This window comes from Colossoma macropomum, unplaced genomic scaffold, assembly GCF_904425465.1.
Source record: "Colossoma macropomum unplaced genomic scaffold, Colossoma_macropomum, whole genome shotgun sequence".
Lineage (NCBI taxonomy): Eukaryota > Metazoa > Chordata > Actinopteri > Characiformes > Serrasalmidae > Colossoma > Colossoma macropomum.
Genome location: NW_023494788.1, coordinates 22233208 through 22249793, shown reverse-complemented (window position 1 = coordinate 22249793; position 16586 = coordinate 22233208). Strand labels below are relative to the sequence as shown.

The 16586-nt window shown below is 40.2% G+C and overlaps 2 protein-coding genes across 2 annotated transcripts in view; one reads left to right on the top strand and one right to left on the bottom strand.

Moving 5' to 3' along the window:
- Window positions 1-1008: 1008 nt before the first annotated feature.
- Window positions 1009-10277, bottom strand: maea (macrophage erythroblast attacher, E3 ubiquitin ligase). The gene is made up of 9 exons (XM_036568849.1): window positions 10147-10277; window positions 5868-6053; window positions 5461-5664; window positions 5193-5315; window positions 4458-4534; window positions 4146-4254; window positions 3882-4015; window positions 2232-2427; window positions 1009-2121 (listed from the first exon to the last, which is right to left on the bottom strand). Exons 1-9 carry the CDS (start codon window positions 10249-10251, stop codon window positions 2026-2028), a joined length of 1230 nt encoding a protein of 409 aa, XP_036424742.1. The 5' UTR covers window positions 10252-10277; the 3' UTR covers window positions 1009-2025.
- A 3845-nt stretch (window positions 10278-14122) lies between these two features.
- LOC118807056 (C-terminal binding protein 1) overlaps window positions 14123-16586 on the top strand; it is a 37097-nt gene continuing 34633 nt past the window's right edge. Inside the window, exon 1 of the mRNA XM_036568848.1 lies at window positions 14123-14204. Within this exon, the coding sequence (XP_036424741.1) occupies window positions 14198-14204 (7 nt within the window). The 5' untranslated portion in view covers window positions 14123-14197. The remainder of the gene's footprint in view (window positions 14205-16586) is intronic.

Below are 16586 nucleotides of genomic sequence, written 5' to 3'. Positions count from 1 at the left end.
AAAAAAATTAAAATAAAGAGAGAATTTTACATTGTAGATGAGCAAAATTGAAAAGAAATTCATTGTGGCCATATGACAGCACCATGCAGTAAAGGGTTAATATTAATGCAAAGATGCCCAAACATAATTATTGATTTTTTGTCTGAAATCACTGGTTTCCACAGTACAAAGATTGCCCCTTTTTACATGCACAAAGACTGTTTTGAAGTATCAGTACCAGTACTGGTAACAGGATATTATATATAAAAGGAAATCAATTGTATGGCCCATCCAGAGTGCTATTCATTTTCCCCCCTTTCTAACTCAGAACAAATCAAAAGTGAGACCCGTACTTGAACTCTGAAATCATATACAAATATTATATCATACAGTCGATCAGTCAGTGCAATTTACTGCCATTATCATGATTCAATTAAGTTTTCCAAATGTTTGTAACCTTTAAGAAATGGACTGTGTTTCTACAGGCATTACCAGACACATGGCCAGTGTTTAATCAAATAAATTTTTATTAGTGACTAAACATTAACAACCCAACTACCCTAAGAATATACACATGCAGGAGCAGTATCTAAGTAGCCTTTCCACACTTACAATAAAATAGCACATTTGGAAGCAACTTGCTAATACAAAGGAAAAAATGGTGGTGTGCTTTAAAAAAATAGGGTCTGGGTGCTCATAGAATACCCATCAGTTACCTGCAGTTGCTCCTGTGAAATCTGAGAAACTGTGAGCTTTGAAATAGAAAAGGTGTGCTTGAAGAGCAATACAAAAAAATAATTATTTTGTTGGAAATTATCACGAAATGATTATCTGAAGCACACTTTTAAAAAGGTAATCGAATGAATTAAGACTATGTAAGAGAACTAGATCAATCTCAAACCCATGTACGGCTTATCGTTAAGACCTAACACAAAATAGGAAGACAGCCTATGCAGGGAAATGGGAAGTAACCTACAATGGTCCTGCTAAGTATGAGGACATACTGAGTCAGACCATATTAATGCACTGTGTATGATGTGATCTAACCTGAGATCCAGACAACACAGACTGCTTTGGTAAATGAATGCATTCGTCTTTAATCCCAAAAACACCACTAAATTTGGCATGAAGTCACGGATAGTGCCACAAAAGACGATGACCATGTTTTGAATGGTAACATACAGAATTCCTTACAAAGCAACCTTAAGACTTATTGGTCACAATGCAATCCTGCTACACTTGACCTAACAAGTTTGACTTTGGTCATGATCGTGAGATGCTGCTTTCCTAGATACATGTACTGCATATGATGATGATGATGATGATACCAGTCACTGATAGAGCTAACACAGCATGTAATGTAAAATGTAGGCTAATATCAAACCCTTCACTACAGCTACCTACAGATTGTGATGTCTTTCTACACCTAGTTACATCAACCAAGAATTAGTGAGAAGTATTGCAAATTATGCTACTGTACTTTCTAACAGGTAACTGCAATGACAATGAGCTCATTTGTCAAAATGTGCCAGTATCAAGTAATTTTAAGTGGTAACAGATTTCACAGGTGCTTAGGCAAGGCATTGGAAATGTATCCCTATTAATGACCCCATCACAATCTGCCTAAAAAGAGGGGTGCAAAATGGGTGCCCTTGATCAAAACCAACGAATAGTCAGGTTTTTAAACACACTAAAAAGGCAGAAGCTCTCAGATGTAATATGATATTGAGCCATGTCCTTCTGTCTTCGTCATACAACTGTAAAGAACCAAGTAAAGGAAATGCCAAAATATCAGCCTTTTCAAATGACATACTTTCTTCCCTATTCTTCACCGTTCAGTTGCGCTGTAAAACCTCCAAATTGATTCTAAACCTTTCGCTCGGTGAAGGTTTGGCAGGCCAGTAGAGGGCATGTCGACAACTGAATTCAGTCTTGTGGAGTACGGGCTGGGGAACTGAGGCCCTTGGACTAGAGGTGTCACGCTGGGATTTTGTCCAGCCCAGGGCGGTGTCATAAAGAACCAAGAACTACCCCCTGGAGGTCTCATCACATGATGTAGACCTTCTCAGCCTGGGAGAAGTTGAAGACTTCTTTGGTTCTGGGGCACACCACCTTGTCGTCTTGGCGAATAGACAAGAGAGACTGCAGAGAGAAGGAAAACAAAAGAGGTCAGTGAGCTGCGCGATTAAGAGCGCTCATACAACGAGAGAAGAAAAGAAAAACAGATGCTCATCCAACAGTTCTCTACTCACATTGTAGCCATAAACGTAGCCATTAGGCAGCATCATGGGTGGGTTGTTCTCGTTCATGACCTCACCGGAGATTTTACACACCAGACGGGAGTTCGCACAGTGGGCCATGGGGAGGGGCTGAGCCAGCTTGTTCAGGGACTTGCTGCATACAGGGCAATCTGGGTTTTTGGAGGTTCCGTCCTCTTTGTAACACTGCCTGTGAACAGTGAGTTAAGAGCAACAACTAACACTGATTTTAATGTACAAAAGGAACCATGTGCGGCAGCGGCGCTGATGAGAGCTCCGCCGCAATCACGTTGTTGTTCTGAATGACTCATTTCAAGACAATTGTTATTGTACAGAGAATGATAACAGGTGCAACAACTTGTTTCATTCCTCGATGCATCTTTTGTAATACCGCCCCAAGCAACTGCATTGACTATAAAAAGAATTTATAAACTTATGTACTGAATCCTTTGCATCACTCAAAAAAACATTTTAACTGCTACAAACTGTAATTTATTAACAAAACAAACTTGTTTAAACAAATGTGTTATTCAAAACAATAAAAAGATATTCTACCCCGAGCAGTGCATTATAGAACGTGAATGGCTATAAGAGTGTCCAAAGGCAAACATTTACAAACCATTAACCAGGTTCTGCTGATTATAAACAAACCAAACCACCACTACATATTTTAATCAGAATCTGACAAGCCAGCGTTCCATATGGGAATTCTCAGTAGTGTAGTCGGCTAGTAATCACAAAGCTGATACACATAAAGAGTTAGCTGCTTAGCTGAAAGCGGCTCAACCTCACAACACGGACACTTTTTCATACAATTGTACTTGCACATTACCTGCAAGTCACTCTGTTTTTGCTTTTAAAGTATGAAAGTGTAGAGGTAATGTGAAGAATGAAGGAGGAGATGCTGCAGTGAACCCAAAAGAAGCTCTTTACTGGGAAATAGCACACAGTGCGCTAGGTGTACTGAATGCAAACTCACAAAACAACTGGCCTCACCGCCACAACATCCTCTCCTTATACTGAGAGCAGCAAAAAAGGTGCTGCCACAGTATCATTTCTGTGATACACTTGGAAAATTTTATGAAAAAAAAAAAAATTCTAGTCTTACCAAAAATATATCTTCTTTTTTCTCCACCTCACCACCTCATGACCCTCCAAAAAATGATTTTGCAGCTCCTACATCAAGGACCACTGACTTAGTCTCAGTGTGCAGACACTGCAGACGTTACCTTTAAAAATAATCTGGCTACATCACTTTAATGAGCCAACATTAAAGTTTTGTTTTTTCCATGCTATCTCTGGCTTGTGTGCATCATTGTTAGTCAGCACTGTTTCTGCCTGAGAAATATGAGGGGAAATTTTTTAGTCCATTGAATTCTATCGATATTTATTGAACAGAATTTTTAAAGGTGCTTTAACTGCTGAATGAAATCACCAAACCAAAACGCTGTTTAGCGTACTGAATCTAATAGAATCGTTCTTCATTTACAAATATCACTTGGAATCAAGTCGAGAACCAGTGAATCGAAATGATTCACTATCAGCTCAAAGATTCACACCCCTAATATTTACTCATGACCAACAATGTTCTGTACACACATGAAACAGTAACGAAGGTTATTAAGACTATTGCTGGAAGGATACGGGGTTTTGATGGCAGACAGTCCTGCTTGTAGAGTGATGGTGAACACAGAGTTATTCCCCAGCTGGTGTAATCTGTAGTTGTCGTATCTGAACTGCTGGATTAGCATTTTCCAGCGACCTGGATCCAGAAGGTCCTACGAGACACAACAATCTTAATCAAAATGGATCACTTTTTCCTCCATACCTAAAACCATATACATCTCTTGACAGCTAAACCATAGTTCCATACATCAGTTCGGTAACAGAAAAGGACAGAAACCTTACCTTGTATGGGGAAATGTGAGTGTCAGAAGGGAAGGCCAGCATGCCCATCACCTGTCGTACCTCATCAAGCTGCCCACCTTCTGCTTGGCTAAAGTGCTTCCGCGCGTGTCTAGGACAAACAGAGGTTATTTTATCTCAGACTGCCTCTTTTCAAATAGTCATTCGATAACAAACAATATCTGGATACAATTAGAACACGGATATAAATGCTCTAGTGGACGATTACTTCTTGCAAAAGGGCATGGGTTCATTTCTAATAAAAATGCAGACCACTTGGTTACAGAGGCATTTGTATTCTCATTGCTGCTGTACCTTACTGCATCCATGCGTTTGTTCTGTCGAATGAGCTCGATAAATTCCTGGATCCTCAAACTGAACTCCAAACAGCTCTGAGAAGACAAATCAATGCACTTCAGAACAATATATTTAAACTTGCATTCAGTTTAAATTTCAATCTTATAAAGTGGGCCTCCCCAGTCTATGACAGACAAGCATAATATGGATTAAAATGAAACACGATAAATTACGCTATCGAATTGTTTACATGTTAACATGTAAATAACCATAATAGAACCAGGCAGCAAATAAAATGGGCATATCAATCATAAACAAAACTTATCTTAATCCCTTAAAGGGCCCACACTGGACACATTCTTACATTTTTCTTCCTTTAAATCATGTTTATATGATAACATTTCCACCTTTCTTTATGCCTTAAAATTAAACAAGCTGTTGTTGTCACTGTGCCTTTAACAGTGCTATATGTAGATGAGTGCTGTCCTGAAAATGTGCTCCATTCAAAAAGCAGTCTGGGCTGAAACACTCAGAACTTCGGCATTAATGTGGTGGGCTAAACTGCTGTAAGCTGATTAAATGAACATGTAAATATGCTGGTTTTTGTGACATCACAAAAACAATGAATTCAAAACAGGCTATATTTTTGCAGTTTCTACAGAGGAACATTTCGATTTTCACTTCCATTTTAAAAAGGTTTTCCATGATAGGGGCCTTTTAATACTAAATTAAAGCTCACCAAGTCGGCCTTACCTTCATTTTCCGCAGACGAGACTTGTTGTCATGGCACCAGGCCAAACAGGTGGCTGTTTCCTGTCTTTCTAGCGATTCTTCCACTTCTTTTGCAGTGAGGAACATCTCAATGTTCACCAAATCCTGGTTGAATAATGCATAAACAGCAGCAACAACAGTTAAAAAAAAAAAAAAACATGGCAACTTTTTATTACCAATTTTTCATTCTCTGCTTTTATTCACCTCCCCTTCCCTTTACAGATAGCAGCACAGCAGAGAGCAGACCCACCTCAATCCCACTTTGCCTGGCAAGCTTGACTGCAGTGTTGTAGTAGCCGCAGCGCAGCAAATGCTCCACCATCATACGGTCCATGCGTTTCCTTTTCCACACACTGACGTTGGCTGGCTGGTCACTGCTGTGCTCCTTCAGATGTTCAATGCGTCGCTTGCAGAGCTTAGCGCTCTCATCCTCTGCCTGGATGGACTCTGCCGCCTTCAAAAGATCAAAATCTGTTAAAACCCTTCTCCAGTCAACAGTGCTTGAGATGGAAAAGATGACAGATCTTCTTGGAAAAACACTGATGTTACAAAGATAAAAGTGTGTGACTGCTTTTAAAAGCTATGTGGGCTGCTAACAACTTGTATAACCTGTCAGGGAATATTCCACAGTAATGAATTGTTCCCATAGCATCCTACCTTCCTTTTAAGTGCGCTTAGCTTTTCAACCACACCATCCAGAAGGGAGACCACAGAATCCACCACAGGGAAGGAGCTGCTGAGGGTTTTCTCCAACTCGGCAACCACCATGGTCACGTGACTGGTCTCACGGTCGATGTTCTTCTGAGCCGCACGGAAGCGCTTATTTAAGGTCTCATAAGGAACCTAAATTGTGCATAAACAATATTATTAAGGTACCTGACCAGCCATATCAGTCTACAATAAATTCCTTTATGGTTAAAAAAAAGCAATGGAAGGTCACAGCACAATCGTGTGTGGTGTTTAGTTGTTCTCAGAGAGGAATTTCATCTACCTCTCTAAATTTCTACATATTTTAAAGCATAAACAGTGTCATTCAGAGCAGTTTGATGTGAAATGATCTGTTCTAGAGAAACTTGCTGAGGCAAAACTGTTCACAGTCAGGGTGATAGAGTTTAATCCCTCTAAAAGTTCCCTCACAGAAAGTTATTACATTAAATAGTTACGAATACACTGCCTAATGCTCGAATTACTGATTTATGATAGTTCTGAGAGATGGTTTTGGCTTAAAATGTACATGCAGATGTTGTGAGGCAAAATAATCCCCAAAGCTTTTTTTTTTCCTGATTTACCACTGAAAACACATGTGTAAGTTCACTGGTCATTGTGGATACTAAATACAACAACTATATTCTAATGACTTTGCTTACATCTAAATAATTGAATAATCATTATTCAATTATATTCAAATATATACATATATTTATATTATACTATGGCTACATGAAAAGAGGCTCTAGGACCATTTATGGACAGAAAATTATGAATCAGAGGCTTTAGATTCTGACATACTAAGGCCTTGTTCAGACTGCCAGCCCAAATCTGATTTCTGGCATGTCCAGATGATATCCAGATTGGTTTTTGATAGCCTGGACAGCAAAGCACCACATGAAATCCCATTTCTGATGGGATCCAAACCACATTTGCAGGCGGTTTGAAACGTGAACCCAATCAGACTTTTCAAATGCGTCTCAGTCAGGACGCTCTGGCTGCTCGAATCAGATTTTAAAGTGTCTTTCGCATTACTTGCAATGCAACAAGCAACGGCAATGTCAAATCCAGAGTGTTGGTAGTGCTGGAATTCAAAAAGAGTGCCAAACATTCAAGCTTATGCCATAGAATTTTGAAGAGTTTGGAGGGTGAAGTAATGCACCTCCATCTCTCCTGCATCCGCATTTAAAATCAGTGCCACCAGCGTAGCTATGTAGTTACTGATGCCCATGTCGTTACCACAGCAACCCACGCAGATAGACTGGTGATGTCTGGACACACAAATCCCACCTGATCACTTGCAAATGACGAGTGCAGACAGTTGTCTCAAAAGATCTGATTTGAGACACAAATCCGATTTGCCAGCGGTGTAAATATGGCCTATGTTCTCTACAGGCTGCATTGGCAGGGTGGGTAAATTAGGCTTGCATGGCGTTTTAAAAACACAGGAAGAACCCTCTTGTAGTTAATGTTAACAGTTTGCCATACAGAAACCTAGAACAGAAAGTAAGACTTTTTAGTTCTAAAAATCAAATGTGATATTACTGTTATATACAATAACATCCATGACACTTTAGGCGAAAAACTACGGGTTTTACAATGTCTGGGCTACAAAACAGCTAACCTGTCCTTTAACAATAATGCATAAAAGAGGGACAGTCTACATTTTTGCTCGATCCCTATGTATTGTGAGTTTGGTTGGAGCAAAAATGTTCCAACGTCTGGGTGGCCCTGAGTGGTTTGAGAACCACTGGGCTAGATGGGATTATTTACAGCTTTAATGTGAATATAACTGTCAGGCAATCTACATTAAGCACCCTTATCTCTTTAAAGTGTTATATGCATTTAAACAATCATCCCATCGGGACACAATCACAGCGAGTCATTCAAGTATGTTAGCTAACCTTAAATATTAGTTAATTAACAGACTACTTTAACAACCTTAATATACAGCTCATTCCTATGCAGCCGTTTTATGCAATTATAGGCTGTTACCTGAAGCCTCCTGATAATGCTTTATCCAACATTTTCAAGTTGCAGCAGTTTGGCCTAACAAAGTAATACAGATCAGGGCGTAACGTGATACACTAAGACTTCTATTTCTTGATGTAGAAATTCTCAGCTCAGCCCAACATGCACATTAGAAATAAAGGCTTTACCCTCCATATCAATGTAATTATTGGTTCTAAAGCTGTAGTTTAAAATGAGGCCTGCACTTTATGCATTGCTACAGTAAATGTAACCAGGAAAGCTGATTTTCTGTCATTTTGTGCACCAGTGAGACAAAACACTGTCCAGTAAACCTGGACAATAAGTCCATATCCACCACACCTACACAGTTGTGATGCAAAGGCTAGGCTAACCCTATCAGTCAGTTGGTTAGGTAATGCTGTCAGCAGCATCAGTATTATTATCAATACAGCCAACGAGGCTACAAGAAATCACACATCTTTAACACGGCATCCAAATGATCTTTTGCTTCTTGCTCTTGATCTTAAACCTGACAGCAGGCAATGAAGAGCCTGCATCATTTATATTCTGGATGCGTGCTCTGTGCCGGTACTAGAAAAGGACAGCGAAACAAATGTTCCCTAATTTAGTCCAGATAACACACAAAATCCAGCAGCTCATCAGATACGGTGGAGAAGCATCCCGATCGGCGTTATCCTCAAGACTACATGCTTGATTCCTCCAGTATGAAAGGAAAATATCTGTGACGCAGAGAACAAAGGTGGCATGCCAGCCATCAAACGTTGGGCTCCCATCACGCCCAGACACGGAGAGGTTTACATGTGCGCCTTCATCTCGTCCGATCTGAGCACTTTCTGCTATTCGGAGTAAGATAGCTATTAAACCCGATGTCCTTAACACACATAACCTACCCCCGTCCGGCTGAGCTGTGGCTCCCAGGCATGTGCATTCCTCCAGCATGGGTGACCAGGAGCTGCCAGCTCCTCTGGCTACAACACAGCCTGGCTGGCTGGCTGGCTGGCTGGCTGGCTTGGCGACTAACGCCAGCCAGAGGTCACTTACTAACCGTCTTGTGTAGACGATGACAGCTACGAACACCTGGGGACTTTCTGTAAATAAAATCGCCCCTATACTTAACCACTACGCCGCTTGTGTAACTCTACATGACAAGCTGGCGTTTGTTTGAACAGGAACAGTCTGCTAAGCTAACTGCTCACATCTCAGGTTACGTCATGTTAGCCAGTAGCCAGCTATGTTAACGCTAGCCAAACGGCTACTTAGCTACTTGACAGCAGCAGCGATTACAAAGCGAGCAGGACGTGTATTTATTCCAGCAGCTAACCTAGATAATTACCAACGAAGTCAGCTTCTTGTTCGAATTCGCCCGTTCCACCTTAAATGGTGCAGCAGTTACATTCTGGTGCCTGAGGCCAGAATGTAACTGCTGCACCATTTAAGGTGGAACGGGCGAATTCGAACAAGAAGCAGGCGAATAGGAAGCCAACTTCAGCCTCGTGATTTTATTATGCATTTCAGCAGCTGACCTAGCGGCTTATTTGAGTATGTAACAAGCTATTAGCGTTATGTATTCCAGCATATACCTTTTTATATTGGTAACAAGAGTGGACAATTAATATTCATCCGGTTTGCTACGCTAAACGTTGTTTATTTATTCAGCCAAACTGACACGAACTCATTCTCATATGTTGGGATTTACTCCACTTGCCCGTTCACTATTTTGAGTAAGGTTAGCTAGATAGCCGTTTACGTTACTTCAGCCTATTTCAGTGGGTGCTGAGGCCCGTTTGCCCGCAGCAGGGTCGCTTCTAATGGCAGACAGGCAGTCAGTAATGTTATTTGTGGCTCAGCCTCTAAAGACCCGCTTACTGAACAAAACCAGCCACAGCACAGAAACGCTGCTGTTAAAGCTGTAACAGCACAGCCGCTAGCGCGATGGTTTCTTGCTGCTACCCAACGAGAGACAAACAAAACCGTCTAGCTTTTCGCCTCACAGTGTCAAAACCCTTCGAAATCCATCCACCCAGGTCTCTCTCTGTCTCTCTGTCTTTCTCCCCGTCTCTGACTTGTTTTGCTAACTTGTTTAGCATCCGCTAGCTCGCAGACTCCTCGGCTGATTCTCGCTCCCCTGATACCTCCGTTCAGTCGACAGATTACCGCGACGCCAGCCTAGATCAGCAGGACCGACCCCCGCACTCCAGTCAGTGGGCTGTAAAGGGGTGAAAAGGCGTCCACAGACCTTGAGAGTCGGATATTCCTGCACCTTCAGAGCCATGGAGAGTTGAGCAGCTGTTTCTTGCACCGCCATCTTCGTTTGGGGAGAACAGTCTGCGCTCTTGCTCATCGGCTGCCCTCACGGTAGTTTTAGCCGCGACCTGTTTCTGTACTGACCCCTATTGACACGCAGCGTGGCAGCGTTCGGTCTGAAGGGTGATGTAGTGACCACTGTATTTAAGAAGTACTTGAGTAGCCTGAATTCCATACTTCTGTGAATTAATGACTCAAATGGAATTAAAAGTCCCCCCCCAACAAAGCTTAAGTAGAAGTGCAAGAGTAGCAGGTAAACGTAGCAGTAACTTAAAGAATTTTACAGAATTAATTTTTTATTAGATTTTTATTCTAAAATGTAAAGAAATATAAAGAAAGATAAAATGTAACTGAAAAGAAAGCCTCCACACGTGAGTTTTAGCATCATGTTTACTTCCTCATCAAAACGAATACAGTATTCATTTATGTATCAATCAATTTGTTTATACACAATAACATAAGTGGGGTAGGTGGGGGCCCTCCAAGTCCCCCAAAGATCAATCGTGAATTCCACCAATTTTTCAAAAATTTAGAATAATTCAGTCCTTGAGGTGTAAACAAAGTCATTCACCAGCGAACCAACACGTGTTTTTTTTTTTAGTTTTCTATGTAATATTGATGATTGTGAAAGTGAAATTGTGATGAAAGTGAAATCAATAAGTTTTCTTCAGGGATTATGCCTTACATCGCCCTGCATATACCCCTACACCATGAATAGATTAAAATACATGTTAAGTGAAAAAATTATCACATAACTGTCATAAAACAGTGTATCAGACATCAGGCCGGTAGCTTTCAGAGGCATTAAACTCAGGTTCCCATCACCACCATTGTGAACAATTCTGACCCAGCAAGTTTCTCTAGAATGCAGTATTTCACACAAAACCACTCTGAATGGCTTTGTTTACATCTCAACCATTTAATTATGAAGACTCTTTGAAAAAGTTCAGTTCCCCTTTAAGAAACACACACACACACACACACACACACACACACAAACATAATCTAAACCGCTTCTCCCTCTGGGTTGCGACTGGGTGCTGGAGCCCATCCCTGCTGTCACTGGGCGGAAGGCACTTTAAGAAACAACTGTAGTAAAATGATTTACTGAATAAATGTAAAGTTACTACTCACCTCTGCGAATAAGAACACTGTCTAGTGTAAATCTACTCAGTCCGTTTACTCTACATTTACTCAGTAGATTCAGATAAATGTAAATGACAAAACTAAAGTATATTTGTGAGGAAATTAATTATATTTTTAATTAAACTAATCATCAACATTTAGTTGCTAATTCCTTTTTTTGTGTTTAGGTTCATTATGTTATATCATTACGTTTTTGTTGGTGGCAGCGTCAGTACAGATTTGTGATTGGTCACACGTTTGACTTTTGAGGTTTATCATTTATTTGAGATTAAGGATACATTAAGAAGAGAAGAGCACAAAAGGCCTAAGTACTCATGCTAATGCTGAATATTGCCTATTGCTGAATAATGCTTAACAGGTGTTAGACCTGAAAGCTTTTTTTACACATACCCCAGTGGGTGGTCCACCTTCGGCCAGTATGAGTAGAGTTAAAACATTCTGTATCTTGGTACACTAGTACTATAGCAGTACTCGCTATATTACATCTATAATCATTCTGTATTCTGTTACATTAACTATTACACTCTGGTGAGGATACCAGAGTAGATTTAGTACAATTTTACATACTTATACACTAGCTAGTACATTGTAATAAGAACCCTGGGTGATATAAATCCATTAGTCTGCATTATGGAAAGGAGCAAAAGGGTGCACAACTGTCTTCACTGACAGAATTCATCAGTAACTGATGATTACTGACACTCCCTCCACAGTTGCTTTCACTACTGTTATGACTGAGAGGGGTGTATGTCTGTATCGGGGTGGGGCATTTCTGGTCCTGGAGGGTCAGCACAGTTGTGTGATTTTCCGTCTCTTAATACTACAGCTAAACTAACTGATGACTTCACTTTGAGCTGGAAAATCACCAAACTGTGCAGAACTGTGTAGAAAAATGAAAATACATCTGAAAGGCTCATATCAGGCAATATCTTATCAATTTGCTTAGCAAGGAAATCCACATCACTCCCCTGAATGTAATTTAAGGACTACCGGGCAGGACTGAACAGGAACTCAGAGCTGAGGGGGCACAGCATTCCAACTGAGGGGGCATCTGGGAATACGAGTCCTGCCAGGTGTACTGTCTGTACTCCAAGGACAGACAGTATACTGTCCTCCAAGGGTGCGATTTGAATTCTGGTGTACTTGGCTGGAATACTGGTTTGGAGCACTCTAGCAACAGCGGCCAGTGTTCTACACACTAGCTTAGACCACAAGTAGCCCACGCTTGTTGGCACGCAGCCCGCACATAAAGGGCTCCACTGTAAAACACTAAGTTTGTAAAATGGGTGTGTCCTCATATTTCTGTCAGATCAGGAACATTTCAGGTCTTCAAATGAGGATTTGTCTCTCTTTGACTGATTTCCTCAAAGGCTAAAGGCACGATCCCTGGATCCCATGGATTATAACTAAAGTTATGTTATTTTTAGTAAATTATCAAAATGTATTTGCGGTACATTTTAAGCGTGACTGAATCTGGCTGTGTAAAGATGAGATTTCTAATATATTTGTTTGTTGGGTCCAAATGGGGCTGTTCTGGGCCATTTCTACAGATGGCTTAGCTTCACGTCTGTCTTGCTCTTTTTCTGGAAGGACAAAGTATAAATCTTTCAGAAGCAGCGTAAAGTAACCTAAGTCAATGGTCTTTGAGGAGAATCTCTCTGTCAAAATATGTGCATAATTAAATCATTAACATGTAAGCATTCAGAGTGGTTGTGATTTGAAATGCTCCACTCTAGAGAAATGTACTGAATCAGGATTGTTCACAGTGGTGGTGATAGGAACCAGACGTCTGAAGAGTTGAACGCCTCTGAAAGCTATAGTACAGAAAAATATTACACAAAGTGGTGTAGAGTTTTGTGATATAATGTGGCCTAAAATGTATTCAAAGCATTCAGTTTTAATCTGTTCATGATGAAGGGTATTCTAAGGCTAAATAGTCCCCAAAGTTTTTTTTTTTTTCAGATTTATGCTTATTTGACCATCATCAACATTATACATGAAAACTCAGAAGACGCGTTAAGCTTCACTGGTGGTTTTGATAGTAAAAAATGTTCATATGTGTGTTGTAGACATCAGGACCCCTGGTTCCTATCACCTTCACTGTGAAGAAATCAGAGTCTGTAAGTTTCTCTACAGTAAACCATTTCACATCAAACAACTCTGAATGACTCTGTTTACATCTCAAGGACCAAATTATTCTGAAATTTTGAAAGTTTGGTGAAATTCACCAACATTTGGGGGCTCTAGGCGACATCCTACTTGGAGGGACCCTCATCCACCACACTCATATTATTGTGTATAAACAAATAGGTAGATAAACAAATGAATACTAAACTAATTTGTAACAGGACAGAAGTAAATCATGATGCTAAACACATACCTGTGAAGCCTGTATTCAGTTACATATTATTCATTTTCATTTAGTTACTAATGTTTTAGGAAAGAGATGTTTGCTGCTTTTTTTACTGCTACTTTTACCTGTTACTTCTGCACTTCTACTCACATGCAAACCAATCTGAATGACCTCGTTTATATCTCAACCACTGAATTATGTTGACATTTTTTAAAAACTGGTGGCGTTCCCCTTTAACCACCCCCCATACACCCGTTCACCCCTACCCCCTCCTTCCCCACCCCACAGCGTGCTCAGATTTCGGTTTCCTGCACTAAACCCTCCCCCAGTCCGCTCGAGCAATGAGCCACGATGCGATTGGCTCTTCTCCAAAGGCGACCCACGGTCGAGCGCTCTGATTGGTCCCTTTTTGTTTTTTTCCTCTGGCCCTCATGTTTTACCCAAATCCCAGGCACGCTGAGGGACTGCGCCTCCAAAGCGGGAGATGCAAGGTTTGTCATTGTTTTTGCCCCCTTTTCCCCCCCTCCTGCTTCCACTCTGAGCTGCGTGTGCTTGTCAGTGCCCGGCCTCCATGTGTCACTGACCCACTGACACTCGAGGCTGAAGGCAGCTTCTTATTCGAAGTTTCCCGTTCCACCTTAAACGGTGCAGCAGTTACAATCTGGCGGTTCAGGCTACAACAGAGCCGAGTCGTTAGAATGGAACCGCTGCGCTATTTAAGGTGGAACGGAAAACTTCGAATAAGAGGCTGCCTTCAGCTTTGTTACTGTCTGACACAGACTTTCTTTTTCTTTTTTTTTTTCCAGAGGCAGGGAGAGGCAGTTAGGGACTGGTTTGGTGGGGCCGGCTTTCTAGCTGACACACTGCGTTTGAGGGAAGTGGTAGTTGTAGAAAAAAAGAAACAGAATGGCGGAATTAGAGGTGGGTGTAATAGACCAGACTTGTTTTGAGGGGTTGGTTTGTCAGCCCACTTCGCTCTCGCACCGTTGCTTTCTGGTTTCTGGTTTATGTGCTTACCATGGAATCTGAATGAGACATTATGTTAAAACTGTAGTTTTAAGGTTTCTTAGCCTTTATGCCACTTTATTTGCATAAAACCCATCAGTACCAGTCGTTACAAAGCATTAGAATAAGTATATACTATAGATAGTATAGTAGATAGTATAGATTATCTATAGTAGATAGTATACTATAGTATACTAGATAGTATAGAGTATGCAGTCGTTTATTGAATCAGCCTTTTGGTGTTTCATCTCCTCAGAAATCATAAGAAAGGAGACACCACATTCTGGAGAGTGTGAAGATAAATGTCTAAAATATTCACCCATAAAAGTACACCTGGGTCATTCTACAGAAACGTCAATTTTTGTGTCTCTAGCGTTTACAGATATATTACACTTGGAAAACATGTTAGGGTTACAATTTATTTATATATTTAAATAAAACAAGTTATTTTAACAATGACACATTCTTGAGCCTCAATTTAGCAATATTGGTTTTTAAATCAATACTCTAGAATTCCAAGCACCACAGAAGTGCTTGTCTCCACAGTCATGTGTAAAGGTTGAGGCCATATTTTGAAGAAAAAAACATGTTTTTCTGCAGTTTTAACTACAAAAATCTATACATTACTATGAAATATATGATTTAAATGAGATAAAGGAAACAAATGCCAAATAAATATTATAAAATATATAATGAAAGTTGTTGTCCCCAGGAGACATATCACTGGTGTTACCACGTAACAAAAAATCTCTTATTTTGAAATAAAAATCACACTGATGACATCACTTGACTTCCTTTTATCTATTTTCTGAGGATCTATGAAGAAAAGCACATGGTGAGTCCACTGTGTCTTTCAGTCATCAGAAATTTTCTCATTTAGCTCATGATTTCATATGAAGCTTTTAGTTGAAGTCACTGGTGTGACCGACTTTATTCTCAGGCAATTGTGAAAAAATAGAATACAGATGGATTAAAATACGTATTTTAGTAGATATTCCATGATTGACAACATGTGGTTTGATGCTCTGTAGTAGTTATTTTGTAAAATGCATTTTTCATTAAAAATGTCTCTGGTGTTACCTTTCTAATGTGTAACACCAATGAGGATTGGTAACACCAGTGACACCTATGGAGAGATAGAAAAGTGGACGGTTCTGTAGAATGACCCACCTGTGCTTGACAGTTGAGCCTTAAAGAAGAATTTCACTGACTTCACAACATATTAGGTACGTTTACATGCACTTAATAATCCGATAACTGCAGAAAAACTGATTTTGTCAATAATCCGATCAACACGTTTATATGCTCTTGAGTAAATAATGGGGAAACTCTGGGTCTGCATGAATCAGGCAGTAACCAGATTTCTACTTTGCTACCAGCCAATAAACTGACAGAAGAAGACGTGATGTAAACGTAACGTAAAACTCAAATTTCATGCCGCAATTTTTTTTTAATATTCCGCCACTTTACTTGAAAATATGAACACGGATGATCTAGAAGATGAAGAATATTTAAATCCTTTATTTTGTCGTTGGTTTCAGCGCAGATCCAAAAGTGTTCTGCTCCGTCTCGCGACATCAACCTGTTTTAGCGCATGCGCAGACTGAGAAATGCGAAAGAAATCAGAGTAAGAGTTTACATGCACTGAGAAATCTGATTACTGAGCTAAAATCCAGCTCTGTTTATCGGATTTCTTAATTGGATTTCTAGATCGGAGTATGGTGTTTACATGACCATTTGAATAATCAAATAACTGCAGAAAACCGATCATGTTTGGATTATTGAGTGCATGTATTAGAGATTAGATTGAGTTAGAGATTAAATTCTAGACAGAATTGTTCACAGCGGTGGTGATGGGAACCAGGGGC

Bases quoted from the DNA above. Each gene is read 5' to 3' on its own strand.
- maea (XM_036568849.1), bottom strand. From the start codon at position 10,251: ATGAGCAAGAGCGCAGACTGTTCTCCCCAAACGAAGATGGCGGTGCAA. The intron at 5,316-5,460 runs GTGGGTCTGCTC...TTATTCAACCAG, and splicing joins CCAGGCAAAGTGGGATTGAG to GATTTGGTGAACATTGAGAT. The intron at 2,122-2,231 runs GTGAGTAGAGAA...TTCTCTCTGCAG, and splicing joins GCTACGTTTATGGCTACAAT to TCTCTCTTGTCTATTCGCCA.